The sequence below is a fragment of the Haemorhous mexicanus genome, chromosome 1, assembly GCF_027477595.1.
Source record: "Haemorhous mexicanus isolate bHaeMex1 chromosome 1, bHaeMex1.pri, whole genome shotgun sequence".
NCBI lineage: Eukaryota > Metazoa > Chordata > Aves > Passeriformes > Fringillidae > Haemorhous > Haemorhous mexicanus.
In genome coordinates this window covers 34,008,301-34,023,947 of record NC_082341.1, presented here as the reverse complement: position 1 = coordinate 34,023,947, position 15,647 = coordinate 34,008,301, and the positions used below count along the sequence as shown (strand labels likewise).

The 15,647-nt window shown below is 38.5% G+C and overlaps 1 protein-coding gene across 1 annotated transcript in view; it reads left to right on the top strand.

Moving 5' to 3' along the window:
* The window catches only part of HIBADH (3-hydroxyisobutyrate dehydrogenase), an 87,051-nt gene that overhangs the window by 69,044 nt on the left and 2,360 nt on the right, over window positions 1-15,647 (top strand). Inside the window, exons 5-7 of the mRNA XM_059845525.1 lie at window positions 1,347-1,480; window positions 2,023-2,099; window positions 9,091-9,247. Coding sequence (XP_059701508.1) covers window positions 1,347-1,480; window positions 2,023-2,099; window positions 9,091-9,247 — 368 coding nt within the window. The remainder of the gene's footprint in view (window positions 1-1,346; window positions 1,481-2,022; window positions 2,100-9,090; window positions 9,248-15,647) is intronic.

The following is a 15,647-nucleotide window of genomic DNA, read 5'->3' as shown; positions in this document are numbered from 1 at the left end:
GCGACTTAAAAAGACAGCAGATGTTGAAAGGCAGGATGGGAAAAATAAACACTTGCAGGATACAGTAAGGGGCATTTGTAGACATAGCCACACAGAGCAGTTGGAGCAACACAGTTGGAGCAACAATAGAAATTTTTATTGAAAAGAAAAAAAAAAATTCAACGAATTCTTCAGTGTGAAAAGCTGCAGTGTAACTATCCTTGATATTGTAAACAAAGTCCAAAACCGACCACTTCCTTAGCTGTGGCACAGCACTTCAGACCACTGTACCTCATTGAGCATGTTCAATTTGAAAGTCAGTTGTTATCTGCAGCTGTACACCCTAACCAGCCAATGTTTGATGCATAGCACAGAAAATTTATTGTGGCTATGCTTCTTGCCAGAGTGAAAATTAGTGAGGAAGATGATCTGTTCACCAGTTTAGGCCGAATTTTCCTAGGAGTTATACCCATTAAATACCGGGGATGAGGAAGTTAGGGATGTAAGAGTAATTCATATTAGAATTAGGCTTCTTTTAAGGAATAGAATATTTCATGGAGGTAATAAATATCACATGAAAAATTTGCCAGTGTTGGGCTTAAGAAGTGTGTGTTCAAGGAACTGTGGTATGTGTTTACTGAACTGTGCTAAAGACAGGACAGACTTCAGGAGTAAAACTGGGAGTAGCGTGTTTGCATATGTGTATGAATAATTTGTACACTGTCTTTACATAATAATTGCATCATTGTAAATACATGAAGTTTATGTGGAAACTTAACTTAAAGCTTCTCAGATTAAGGAGACTTTTGCTTCAGATTAAGAACATCATAAACTGCAGAAATTCAGAAGACTTGGTTTTATATGCTTGTGTCTTTTCGCTGTTCAATCATGTGAAAATCAGGAAGCACTGGTAAAAATTAGCCTAGGTTTAGAAAGGCTGATAAAAGCAGAGCTATCTTTGAGCAGTAGTTTGTTAATGGTTGTATGTGAAGAGTAGTTTGACAAAAGAGAAGTTTTATTTAGTAATTCAGACACCATGAATTTTGTGGAGCGCAAAGTTGCAGGAGAAGTTGATTGTTTCTTTGTATAAACTATAAAAAGTGATTGCCAGTTTTATGCAAGTCTTATGACTTTTCTGCTGCTGTGCCTGAAATATAAGGTGGTTTTATCTCCGTCAGATGTTTCAGAGTTTAGATTGCTGATCCTTTGAGTACTGGGAATGTAGTGTTACTTCTACATAGAATTTGAGAGGTTCATTGTAAGCGAAGTATTAATTTTGCATCATCAGACCCTTACTGGTAAGAGAAACTGCCTAATTTTTGAGGCTTTTTAATAGTATTATTAAATCCAGTGTTATCTTCATTCAGGTGTTGGAGCTGCTCTAGCTGGAAACCTTACTTTCATGGTTGGTGGAGTGGAACAAGAATTTAATGCTGCCAAAGAGTTGCTGACATGCATGGGTTCTAATGTGATTTACTGTGGAGAGGTTGGAACCGGACAGGTAAGGCTTTCTGAAGAGCTAATAGCTATCTCAGTCTTTTCTTTTTCTGGCTTTTTATTTTTTGATGCCTACTCTTTTACTCAAGAACTAAATGCTTGATAATATATCTTCATTCTTGTTTGTTTGTCTCTAACCTTGTGTTTGTAAATAGCATCATGGCACTTTTGTCCAGTATGTTGTGGAACTTAGTATAAAAATCTGACTGGTTTTCTCCACACTGACTTGTTGAGATTATGCTTCTTAGGGGAGAGACATTTTGATTTTGTTTCATCTGAATTTAGATTTCCTGGCTTTTCTGAAGAACAAAGAGCTCCTACATGTCATGTATGCTAACTGAGCAGTACTAAGAAAAAAAGGTATTTTTGAATCTGTGAAGGAAGCATAGAGCAACTTTCATTAACTTTGTGCTGTCACAGATCTATGTTTACTCTAGAGGAAAGCTGCCAGAACATACTTGATCATATTGTCCTGGGCCTAGTGGGTTCCTGTATGTTAGTTCTATGAAAATGCATAAACTAACTGATGGTTTCACATATTTTCAGGCTGCAAAGATCTGCAACAACATGCTCTTGGCCATCAGTATGATTGGAACTGCTGAGGCTATGAATCTTGGAATCAGGTTGGTTTGATTTTTGTGGTGGATTGAACACCACAAAAACATTTTTTCTATTACAGTTTTTATGTATGTATGTTGACTTTTGCTGAGATGATGATTAAAAGAAATAGGTAAACTTTTTGCCAGAAGTTGCCTCTACAAAGCCATTAGCCAGGCTAAAGGGATTATTTAACTAAAGGAGGTGTTTTCAGCATGGGAATACCCTCTTGAATTGGCTGCATAGGTTTTTACGTTCTACATCTGAAGTTAAGAGTTTATTTGTTCTGCTGTAGTGCAGCCTACAAGAATATTTGTCTTTCATTATAAACATCCAGAGCTAATATAGAGGTAAGTTTTTGTTTGTATTCTAAACTAATCTACACTCTATTCAGAATATCATACTCACATATGGCTCTCATTGGCTTTGTTTATTTCTTAAATTGTTCCAGGATCTATTGTAAAGTGAAACTTCTACTACAGTGTGTATATCAAATTAAGATGAAAGCATAAAACAGAACATCTACCTTTCTTTGACTTTATGAGAGCACTTTGTCCTAAATGCCAAAACTCCTAGTTTGTGAAAAAGCTGCAGTATACTCCACTACACTCATGCCAGTGCTAGCTACCATTTCTTTTCTAGGACGTGCTACACCTAACTTTCAAGTGATGTCATATTTGAGCAAAATTATTTTTATTTTTCAATTGTGATATATTTATTTTGCTGTGGTCTTTGTTATTTTGTTTTATTTTCCAATGCAAGTACACGTTCAGGATCAAGGTATTTGAACCTTTAATTAATTCTTGTCGCCAGATCAAAATAATTTGCAAATTTATAGACAGAGAAGTCCTGTGTTTAAAGAGATTATCTTGCAATTGTGTATCTTTCATGGGCTTTTCATGAATTATTTATCTGCACAGTTGCATCCTTAAAATTTGCCTGCTAAAACTGGAGATACTGTAGGTACTTATCAACTGGGCTCGACTGTGTTCATGTGGATTTGATACACTATAAAAACAGCAAGAGGGCATCAAATGCTTAAATAAATTTTAAAAAACACCTACATATGCGCACATACACAAGACAATGTAATGGATTCACATTTCCTCTTAATTACCATATCAAGATGCAGTTGTTTTATTGAATTGCCCTTGTCTCAGATGTTAGACTGTCTTGACCTATTAAGTTGTCATGTTGTAATTGAGATAAAAGAGGAATTTGCTTTGCATCAGTGCTAATTGGTTTATCAATATCCTGTACCATTTACATTTTAAAATTGAGAGTCTGTAATATACTGAAGCATGTCTGCATCAAGCCATAATAAAACCAGTAGCATTGTTTACAACTTTTTTAATCCAGTGTTATCCAGAAAGCTTGCATTGGGTTCTGCTTTAAGTCATGATTCACTTAATAAGGCACATGCAACTAATTTTTTGTTACAGTTTTATCTACATTTGTAGGAATGACTAAAATAAAATCAAGAGGTTTGGAAGAGGGGTATTCTGGGGCGTGTAAGCCCTATGAACAGCAAGTTGATGTCTGCAAACGTTGTAGCTTGAAGGTGTTTAGAATTTTTTCCTTTTCCAGTTTAAATTTTGGCTGAATCTGTATTCATCATTTGCGAGCAAAAATCCAATGTGAAACTAACAATATATAAGTCTCCCTGCCCTACAATTAAAGTTATCAAGAGGGAACTGTATTTATTGTAGAAGAAACCTGCTGATTTTAAACCAAAGTATAGAAATTGCAGAATCTCATTTAGTCAAAAACTGCATGAAGTTTAAGACAGAGGTTGTTATTTAAAGCCTTAAGAAGTAATTTAGAATCCTTGCATTGATTTTAATTTAGTGTGATTTAGATCTTGAGAAGATGACTTCTGCTTATAACTAGAATAAGTGCTATCCACTTGGAGTGTGTAAAAATTTCTAATGCAGAAGTTTACTGTTGTCATTCTGATTATTAGAAGTTTTGCTATATTAATAATTTTAGGAAGTTTTTTTCTACTCTATAGCTCAGAGGATAGTGTGGCTGCCTGCTCTGAAGACAGTAGGAAGCTGAACCTGATTTATTAGATTGATATCTAATATCAATCTAATATCTAGTGAAGAAAGTTGGACTTTGACTTAAAAATGATAAAGGATACTGAAAATCTAAAAATTTGGAATAGGAATTTTGGAACTTAGACGTTTTCTTAACTTTCATATAAAATATAAAATGTCTTTATGTCATGCATTGTGTATATCTGCTGCATCATTTAAATTGAGTTCTAGGGATTTTGAATATCAATTAATTATTCAAAATAGTGCTGTCAGAACTAGATTTAGCTACAAGATGATATTACAACACCTTCCATAAACCAATATATACTCTAAGCTTAAGTCTTCAAGGCAGTGTGATATTAATTCTATTAATAAGCCACTTCTTCTCTAATGTTTTCATAAACCATGCAGTCTAAATTTTCATTTTCTGAAGTAGTTAGAGTGACTGTTTTAGTAATTTCATATTTTTAAATTACTGTTTTATTTATTTTATATTTGAAATTATAGAATTTTTCCAAACTTCAACATAATACCAAATAGAATATGGTGAGGAAGAAAGAAAACTGACATCAATGAACAAAAACTCCACAATAAACTCCCAGAAAAATAGACCATTTTGCTATGGAATTTTGCATTTATATTTCACTTGCTTTACTCAAACATCATCTTTATTTACTAATGAAGATGTCCATCTTTTCTGGAAGTTATTTGAATTAAATTGCATAAATACTTTTTTAAAAATATTCCCATCCATAGTTCTGACCAATGAAATGCGTGTTATGTTCAGTTTTTCCATTACTTTCCTGATGATTTATGAATGTTACTCGTAAAAGTTAAGAGGTGTGGCAGACATTGCGGAAATGAATCCACATTGTCATTTATATTTTCTTTTCTTTCTAGCATGTTAGTGCAACTTGCCAGTAGAAAAATCTGGAGCACATTTTGCCATACAGTTTTACAAGTAGTGTGCATATTGCAGGATACTGACTTACTGTGTCAAACTGACACACAGAGTACATGTAAACTGCAGAAATCAGAAGTGCAAACGTGAAGTGATACTGTCCACAGTCAGAAAATATTTTTCTTTTTCATTTTGCTGATCATCTCAGTGCCAGTAACTTTGTTCTGCTGAGCCCTGAACTCCAGTAAAACAATTTCTAATACTAACAAAATAAAGCTCAGAAATTAAATATTGCTGATACCTGGTTTGTGTTTAGGTCAGGTGGAAGTTACTGCCTGTCAAACAGTTTGAGCTCCCATCTGAAATTACCTGCAAAGGCTCAAGGAAGGGCTTATGTGGTGACACAAGAGAGGACAAGGTTGCTTAATGTGGTTGGGATGAAAGGGACCAGGAGAGCAGTAAGGGCTCTATGGCAATAACCTCGCTGCAGAATGAATTCGTACTTCCAATAGCAGAGAAAATCATCTCTGTGAGGAGGGACTGCAGTGCCACCCAAATTTATACCAAAAGCTGCAAATACAGCTCCTTCCTAAGCAATTTTACTCCATTGATTTGTGCCCATGTGGTTTTTTTAGATAAATAAAGTGAAAAGACGGTAAAAGAATTTCTCTTCTCATGCTAAGTTTAAATGTAGTCTCAGTCTGGTTTCTGTGAGCACCCCTGAGCTATGGATGTAAGACATGAGCAGAAATGAGAGTTGACAGAGTAGAGAGGAGCATGTCCAACAGGCTGAGGAATAATTAGCCCTGGACACATCCCCACTGCAAAGTTTAGAAAGAGTACCTTGAAAAGGAACTCCAAGGTGTGGTTCTGCTGTCTTTGGCAGGGGACTACAGCTAAGTCTCATGAAAGTTAGTAATGATGCTGGATAGGACTTACCTTGTTTAAAACACCAATGGCATAGTAATTATTAAATGTGGTAGACAGGTTGTAAGGTTCTGCTTGAATATTCACACCTTTATACAGTGTTTACCCAAAGCACCTTGAGATGGGAAACTCTCAAGGGTTCAGCTTCTTCAGTTATTACAGCTTAAAATGAGACCAGGATGTATCTTTCTTGTGAGATACTATTTTAATTTCTGTATCTGTTCCAGACTGAGCTTTTGGAGGAGTGTATGAAAAATTCAGGCTGAAGCTTTATTAGAGCTCCGCAAAACTTGAGTTTTGAGCTGTGGCGTGAAGGGATCCTATTTTGATCTTTTTTTTTTTTTTTTTTTTTTTTTTAGTATGTGCATCTATTGCTTAGTTTCTGCTGTTCACTTCATTAGGAATGTTATTGAAGAAACATTGATTTGAGGTAGAAATTGTTTTTGTTCTATTATAAGTACAGTTAATGCATGAGCTTCTTTTCTGCTTATAAGGGAGAAGAACATTTTGGTAATTGTAAATTCACACACACATGCACAAGCTCTTGCCATGTCCAATGGCAAGTTGTTATGGGGACTGGCAGACTGTCATCATTTTGATAGCTTGAGCAGTATATCTCCTGAACAGCAATGGAGCTCTTATGCAGAGAGTATCGTATGTTCCCAGCCAATTTACAGGGAAACAGCAATAACATTTTATCATGGTTGAGAGCCCAGTAGCTGCTTCCTATTAAACTTGCCCTTTCAGATACCTGTCTTGGATTAATTTGTTGATTTCAAATGGAAACTCAGTCTTCTCCACTGAAGCATGACTTTCTAGGATAGACTCTTGCTGAATGACAATTACTGTATATTCTGGCTGGTTTCAGACCATTACAAGCTTTGGGCACAGTGGAAGACAGAGGACTTCTTCAGTAACTGATTTTAATATATGTCTAATTTTAACTGTCAGTTATATATGCACCAGTGGATGAATCTTCAGAAAGATGAAATGCAAAGCACTTCTAACTTGCTCTTATTAATGATACACTTGCTGCAAAGGAGAAAAAAAAAATAGGTTCAGGTCTCCTGAAGAGAAGCTGCATGGTGTTTAAGAGCTATGAATTTTGAAGAAGCAGGGATACAAACTGACACTATCTTCCTTTTTCTTTTCTCAGAGCAAAAATATGTCAGATCTAGTGCAAGAGTATTTTACATATCTGTATAATACATGCATATCTTTTAAAGTATACTTTCACAGAGAGGGAGTTGGAACACTGTAAAAAGAGCTTTCTTTGGGAGGGATATATGTGTTTTGAAATAATAAGCTCTCTGTCTTGCAGTATACTCACAGCTGTAATTGCAGGCCTCTCCATGCAGTTGGATATAGCACAAGCAGGCACTACATTGGTAAAAATACTGGTCTGGATGTAACAATGATAAAGAAACAGACAAGTCAAGAGATTTGTTTGAGGGGAAAAAAAGCACCCTCTGTGTATTTGAAAGCTCAGGCTTTGCATGCTCCCAGTGTGGGTTTTTTTTATTAAAACAATTAAAGCCATTATTTGGAGTGGCTCTTGATGAAGGCTTTTATGGTGAGGACTTTGGTGCACTATGCACAATAAAATACTGTGAAAACAGACTGGTGCTGGAAAACACAGTTTGTATTTTTAAATAAATTATCATTATAAGCATTCAGTTGAATCAGAGGGTTGGAAAAAAAATGGGGAAGAACATAAAGTTAGATCCTATTTTGGCCAGTGGAGACTTTCCATTGAATTCCAGGGGCTGCTGTAGCAAATAGTAAAAAAGAGTGCACAGCAGTACTGATAAAAAGCTGTCCAAAATACAGAAAATTATCTTGCTTACCATTAGGAAGACAGACTTGCAGGACGCAGTGCCACTATAAGAGTAGGAGCTATGCTGTAGGGTTGACTATGTTAAACGTAGTTTTTCAAATCCAGAGTGCCTACTGGAATAGATAGACATGCATTTTAGCAACTGTTCCACTGGTAATGAGCTTTTCTCATCTACAAATTAAAACTTTGAGCGCTACGGTGCCTGGAAGCACTGTTAGGCTGTGGGGATCTGCAAAAGTCTGTGATGTGAGACTAACATAATAAACATTGAAATCTATTTGAATAAACATTGTGGAAGGTTGTGATATATCCCTTTTAAAATGTCCTTTTCTCATCTTGTATTGTTACTGGAGATAGTTCCCTTGCTTTTTCTTTTGTCCTCTGTGTAGCTGAACATTTGTACAGTGCCAGATAAACTGCTGCTGTTTGTCCTTGGTATTAATGCAATTGATGTAAAATTACACTTGCAACTTATTATCAGCATAAATGTGAATTCATAAGAGGGTTAATTTTGTAAAATATTGAAGAATTTTCAGGGTCTGCACTGAGCAGCAGTTTATGCCATCATCTCCATGGTAGAACAAATGACGTTTCTACTTGGACAAGCTTTGTTTTATCAGGATCAGTAACCTTATCAGCAGCTGACCCAGAACTATAATATATGTTTGCGAATAGATAACATATGTCACAGTGAAATGCAGACTTGCCTCATAAGCAGGAGCATATAATGAAGATTTAATAATAGCAAAGACAAGAATGCACAGCTGTAAATGATGGTAAAGTTTTTCTGATAAGTGCAGCGTTTTTATTCACATTATAAGAGCAGAATCAATTGTGTTATCTAATTTACTTCAGAAATGCACTAGTGTTCACATATAAATGCATTGCACAACCATTTGCATGTTGCCACACTTGCTTGTGAATTTTTGGCTTTGTTCAGAGAATATTTTTATATGAAGAACAAGTATGTGACCTAGTAGGTAGCAGAACAGGGAACGCCTTTCAGTAATTGAAATACAAGGTAACTATTGTTCTCAAAGGACCTTTAATTTGCTTGCACTTTCAAAATTGGTAGGTGAAGAGGATTTGCTTAGTGAGAAAGGAAAAAAGCTTTGAAAACCTACTGCTTAAATGGCGGATTGATGCTCTTTAATTTAAGATACAGCATCCCTGCCCCCAATATCAATATTCTGTCATTTTTCATGACTTATAATAAAGGGAGAGGAATGATGGTAAGGTCCTAAGATATAAAACAAGTCACCCATGTCTTGTGCGTTTTGACATTAACACTTCTCTTCTTTGACCTTTGACAGATTAGGCCTTGACCCAAAGCTGCTGGCCAAAATCCTAAATATGAGCTCAGGTCGCTGTTGGTCAAGCGATACGTACAACCCTGTTCCTGGAGTGATGGAAGGAGTACCCTCAGCCAACAATTATCAAGGTGGCTTTGGAACAACACTCATGGCTAAGGTACATAATCCTTGCATGTCAAGTATGTGCAATTGCTTCTCTCTAGGCTTCTAGCAAACAGTCTTCTCAGTGAAAATTTGTGATTACAGGATAATATATAGGTGTGAATAGAGGGGAGGTGAGCTCTTCCTGTAACTCTGAATTAATGAGTTATTTACGGGGCTTTTCCTTAGTCTCCAGCTTTTTTCTAGCCACTATTACTGCTGAGCCACTCAGTGAGATTATATGTATGATCTTTTTGAGTTCTGCCTTAATAAAGGAGTCCCAGTGGACCTGTGAGTATAGTGAACAGTCAGCAAGGCATTTAGGTGCCTCTTGCATGAGTGCTCTAGAATTTAGGAGCCTAAGTTCAAGAGAGAATTCAGGGAAATCCAAGTGACTTCATTAGGTGCTGATAGTGGCATAAGCATCTCAGATTTTGGGCCCACCCTCTTCCAGATACCTTTAACTGTGCTCCTGGGCATCCTCTCTAGCAAGCCCTTCCTTGCAGAGCCAATTGCTTGTGTGCATGTCCTTCTGCCTAAGGCCATCTGGAATGCAGAAAGCAACCCACACCACCACAGGCTGATCTCCTGTAGGTTTCTGCACCATTCTGTGAGCTCTCCTGAATTGTCTTAGCTGGTGACAGAGGAAGGGCTTCTCATGAGTAATTACATAGTAATCTAAATTGCTTGTCCACAAAGTGGGAGATCTGGGGTTTAGGTCCTTCTCAGCAGTAGGAAGTTGAAAATCTACAGTTATCCCATCCCAGGAGAATGCCCTTATTGCCATGCTCTTGGCTTTTCCAAGAAAAGCACTGTCCTGAGTCACTCTGTGGTCAGGAAAGCAAAGCTTTTAGAGGCCAAGGAAAGTAGGCAAGGAGGTCAGAGATCTGCATCCCACTGATAGGACACACAGTTGGAGGAAGGAGATACAGAACTCTGACTCTTGAACTACTTCTGCACTAAGCACAATGATTGCCTAAGGTGAATTATAAAATCAGCTCTGGAAGAGATGTCTCATCTAAGTGCATGAAATAATTTCACACTGAATATCCATTTCATGGAGATACTGTCCTGAGGGAGGCATTTGGGTTCATACAGGATAGGTTTTATGCATACCACTTTATTGAGTGCTCCCAACCAGTTAGGCATTCTGTACATTTTTGGGTCGTCCATGTAAGTGGAAATGTAGTGCTTAAAACTAAAACAGCATTCTCAAAGCTGGTGAACTCAGATATTACCATGCAAATCTCCAAAGTGCTGAAGCTCCTGTATATAATAGCTGCTTACTGATACTGTTCATGTCATTTTGCAGTTGATTTAGGACAACTGGTGCATTTGCACACTCAATTAAATTATCCAACTTCTCTTCAGAGTGGGTCCAGAGTGTTTTGCCTGTGGTAGCACCAAAAAGCTTTGCTAATGCTGCATGGCTCACAACCCCTCAATGGCTGCTACATTTTATGTTTATGGACCAATGACCAGGAACTTTCATTTCTTTGAAGAATGTGTTAAAATATTGAAAAGTAGCAGTTTTTACATTGTGTTCATGTCATTGAGCATAGGGGACAATAAAGTGTTGTTTAAATTACAAACTTACAAAAAGCATTAGGTTGTTGCTTGGAGTTTGCCAGGCAATTAGAGATAAGCAACGTGATCTTGGCCCTGCCTCAAAGCTTGTTGCCATGTTGTGTGTTGTTTTCAGAATCTGTTCTGCCTGTTGTGCCATGTTTCACACTGCAATCTCTATTCTCGTGATTGATAGATCTCAATCTTGTCCAGAATAGCCTCATAGTATAAATGCGATAGGGACGCACATTTTCTTCCCTCCCTTTTGAGTTTCTTTCTAAAGGGTTGGTTTTTTCCTTTGGTCTTCATCTCCCCTGCAAGAACACCCTGAAAGATCTTTCTTTAATTGAAGGAATAGCAGCCTAGTTTATGCCTGTTGAAACTGCCAGCTTTTGGTTATAAAGCATCAATGATAACCAAGAGAGAGCTCCTCAGAGAGATTTGTAATTGCTGTTCACCTCTTCTGACTTGCCTCTCCTGACAGTCCTGAAGCCTTCTTTAGGCTAGAATCCTCAGTAAGAAGGAAAGACATTAAATTCCTCTCATGCCTCTTGAACTATGCTCTGCTTTTCTATACAGATGGAAGATTTCTTGACTAAGTAGCTAAGGCAGCTGATCATGTTCAGGCTATTCTTTTGTGCAGTGGTGACCCCTTCTAAAACACTGCCTTTTAGTTTGTGGAAAGACTTTTACTAGTATCCATTTCATCCTGATGTGTGACATACTGAGAAGTTTGTGAATTGTTTGAGGTGGGGACTTTTTTTTAGGGAAATGCAGAGAATGATTTTGCCACTTCAGAAATAAGAAAGAATGTATTCAAAGGAGAAAGAGGTAGGTAAAACCCTGGGGCTGAGGAGAAAATATTCCACAGTGAAAATATCTAGGAGTGCTTCAGTAACAGTCACTAAACACCGTTACTAAACTTCAAGCTCCTGCTCACATATCAGAGATGGTAGAAGTCAAAGGCTTTTTTAAAAGTATTTTGTCATCAAAATCTCTGAAACAGAGCCAGAGGATCTTTATTTTAGGTGTTTGGGTCAGAAAAGTTTGAGAAGCTCTTTGGCCTTGAAATTTTATACTGAAACATACAATTTTGTCAACTCACTGTGAAATCTGCTCTAAAGATTTTACATTTTAAAAAAATCTAGTTTAGTTTACCACACCATGTTTGTTTCCAAAGCATTGGCAGACCAGAAGTTCCATCTTTCATTAACAGCACAGTTGCTGATTAAATGTCAACTTTGGATCCTTAGAAGAGCTAGATTTATATCATACTCCTCTTGAGTCATGTCAAGGCAGCCTTTGAGCTTTATTCCAAATGGCAGTTTCATTTACATCAACTGCTAAATAAATGTAAGGAACCAGGTAATTCTAAAGTGGAAGCAAATTGTGAAAGAGAATCTGTTTCCCTATTCTAAGCTGAGGAAAAGTGTTAGAATATTCAGTGCACTGAGACATCTGGAAGATGTTGTCAGTTCCAAAGAGTATGAGAGAAGCCATAAACTATGCTCTTATTTTTACTTTTCCAAATAAGTAGCAAGTTAGCAAAAGGAAATTTCTTTCCAAGCTGTTTTGTACTATTTCACTTGAAGAATCTCCATCCTCAAGTGGAAAGGTGCAAAGTACTTCACAATCTGAAGCTAAAGATAAGCTTTACTTACATTTTCTTGGGTTTTTTTCCCTTCAAAGCTCTAATTTATAGAATGGAGTTTTAAAAAAGCAAAACAACCTTCCTGCATTTCAGTCAGGAGTCCTTGTCCCTTTGATTATTGAAATGTTATTGAATGTTTCAGCCATCTTGGAGTCACATTTTCTGTACTGAAGTGAACAGAGCTACTTTATTGCCTTGGTTTAGGAATGCTATCCCCCAATTTAGTACTCCCACAAAAAAACCCTGTGAGCTGCTCCCCTCCACCTCTAGCCAGAGACACAAGAGGCAGAGATCATGGGTTGAGGTAAGAACATTTTGTGGGAAGCAGCCATGATATAAGAACACCAACAGTAACGGCAACATTCTGATAACAAAAGAGAGGATTATTTAAATGCAAAATGCTCACCAAGCCCAGGACAGTGAAAAGCAGTGGTGGACAGACCCACCCACCACACTTTGCCTCAACCAGAAAGGAGCATCCTTTTTTCAGTGAAGCCAGAGAAAGTTCCTTTCCCCACCCCAGCAATGACGAAGTATGGTACCAAATAACATTGAGGTCTTGGCCATGCCCACATGGTGCAAGGCTCCACTCCCTCACAGCTACTGCAGAAAATTAACCTCATCCCTTGCCAGGACATTTATGAAATTGTATTTGTGCTAACAGTCCATTCAAAATTTTCAGGAATTGTTTCTGTGAATATCTCTTCAAAGAGAAATAGATCACAGTCACCACTACCAATACCAAGTACTTTCACTAATTTGGAATTAGATGACTTTGCCATTCTAATATTCCATTACATGAGTTAAGCTTTCTTGAATAAAATGAATAAAATGGGTACAGATTTCACAAAAAGGGCTTATATTATGTCGTGAAATATCTTACTGTATGCAGGTTAAAATAAGTGTTCCTAGATTTGTCAGGTCATCCGTCTTTCAGCAGAGAAGAAATGATCTGCCCTGATGTAGATGAGAACTATTTTGGATTCTGTGACATCTGATATGTATGTTTTTCCCATTTTCCTAGAGCTTGAAGTCATTCGAAGGTAATAGGAAAAGTAACTATAATTCTGATTTGTATCAGAATGACCTTTATAGAGCCGATTTACAGATCGAAGTGACATTTAGAGAGTAGAGTAAGATCTTGAATTTCCTTGTGCTAATTCAAATCCAGACACACAGAAAGTAAAGACCTGTCTTGTAAGTCATCCCTGAGAAGTCAAAGGTGCTCTCAGCAGTGCTACCGTCTTTCAGTTCTTCTGTATCAAGGATGGGAACCATCTGTCAGAGATGGGGAAGAGCATCTTTGCTTACAGGCTTGCAGAGCTGTGGGGAAGAAGGCTTTAAGCTAATGTTATTTGGGGAGGGGTAACCTGCATTCATCCCACTCCCACCATTTTGATGCCAGTAGCAGCAATACATGTCCAGAACCTGGAGGTGGATTGCAGGTCCAGCAGGAGAGCGCATGAAGAACAGCACAAAAGAATTACAGCCATTCCAAGCCAGTAAGTTGGCTTCATCAAGGCTCAGTTTAAGTGACCCTATGCAAATGCTGTGTGTGCATGCCTCCAGGGCTGTGATCTTACTGGCATCACAGAGACATGGAGGGATGACTCCTCTGACTGGCGTGTTGGAGTGGAAGGATTCAGGCTCTATGTCAGTGAGTAGCTGGAGTGCATGGAGCTTTGCTTGGAGAGGCTGACTGAGAGTTTATGGGTCAGGGTTAACAGGAGAGTAGGGACAGGTGACATTATAGTGGGGACCTTCTACAGCCCATCAGATCTGAAGACTGAGCAAATGACATAAATACAGACAAATAGGATCTATCTCACATCCACAAGTCCCCCCCCTCAGGGGGGACTTCAACCACACTGATAGCTGCTGGAGGGGCAGCACAGCAAAGCATAAGCAATCTAGGAAGTTCTTGGAATGTGTTGGTAAGAACCTCCTTCTCCAAAGACAGAGGAGCCAATAAGGAGAGGTTGTTATGTTGGACCTTGTTCACATCAGCAAGGAGGGACTGGTGGGAAATGTGAATCTCAAGAGCAGCCTTGGCTTCAGTGTTCATAAAGCAGTGTAGTTTGAGGTCCTTAGGACAGCAAGGAGGGCACACAACTAGCTCGCTTTCCTTCGGCCTCTGCAAGAATCTGCTTGGCACAGTACCATGATAAGGCCCTGGAGGGAAGAGGGGCACAAGAGAGCAGGTTAATATTCCAGGATCACCTCCTCCAGGCTCAGGAGGAATGCATCCCAACGAGGAGGAAGTCAGGCAAAACCATCAGGAGGCCTGTGCTGATGAACAAGGAGTTACTGGACAAATTCAGTCACAAAAAGAAAGCCTGCAGAGGTTGGAAACAAGGATAGGTAGGCTGGGAAGAATACAGACAAATTTTCCAAGCAGCCAGGAATCAGGTTAGGAAAGCTGAAGCCCTGATAAACTTAAACCTGACCAGATACTTCAAGAGCAGCAAGAAAAGCTTCTATAGATAGAGAACCTTATATAAGGTTAAGGCTTGGTTGCCCAAAATTTGGAGAAGGCTGAGATACTCAAAGACTTTGACAGATGTGAGAGGTGTGAAATTAAATCCCATTAATTTCAACAATGCCAAGTACAAGGTGTTGCACTTGGGTTGGGGCAATCCCAAGCACAAATACAGGCTGGGCAAAGAATGGATTGAGAGCAGCCCTGGGGGGGAAGACTTGGGGGAGTATGGGTGGACCAGAAGCTCAGTGTTACCTGGCAATGTGTGCTTGTAGCCCAGAAATCCAGTCACATCCTGGGATGGATCAGAAGCAGTATGACCATTGGGTCGAGGAAGATGATTCTCCCCCTCTGCTCTGCTCTAGTGAGACCCCACTGAAGGAGTGGAGTGCTGTGTCCTGCTCTGGGGCCCCCAACATAAGAAGGCCATGGATCTGCTGGAATGAGTGTAGAGGAGAGTGGTGAAGATTGTCAGAGGGCTGAGTCATCTCTCCTATGAAGGAAGGCTGAGAGAGTTGAGGTTGTTCTTCCTGGAGAAGAGAAGGCTCTGGGAAGACCACATAGCACCTTCCAAGAATTATAGGAAGCCTGCAAGAGATATGGAGTATGACTTTTGGAAATGTAGTGACAGGATAAGGGCTAATAGCTTCAAACTGAAAAAGGGTAGATTTAGATTAGATATTAGGAAGAAATTCTTTACTGTGAGGGTGGTGAGCCACT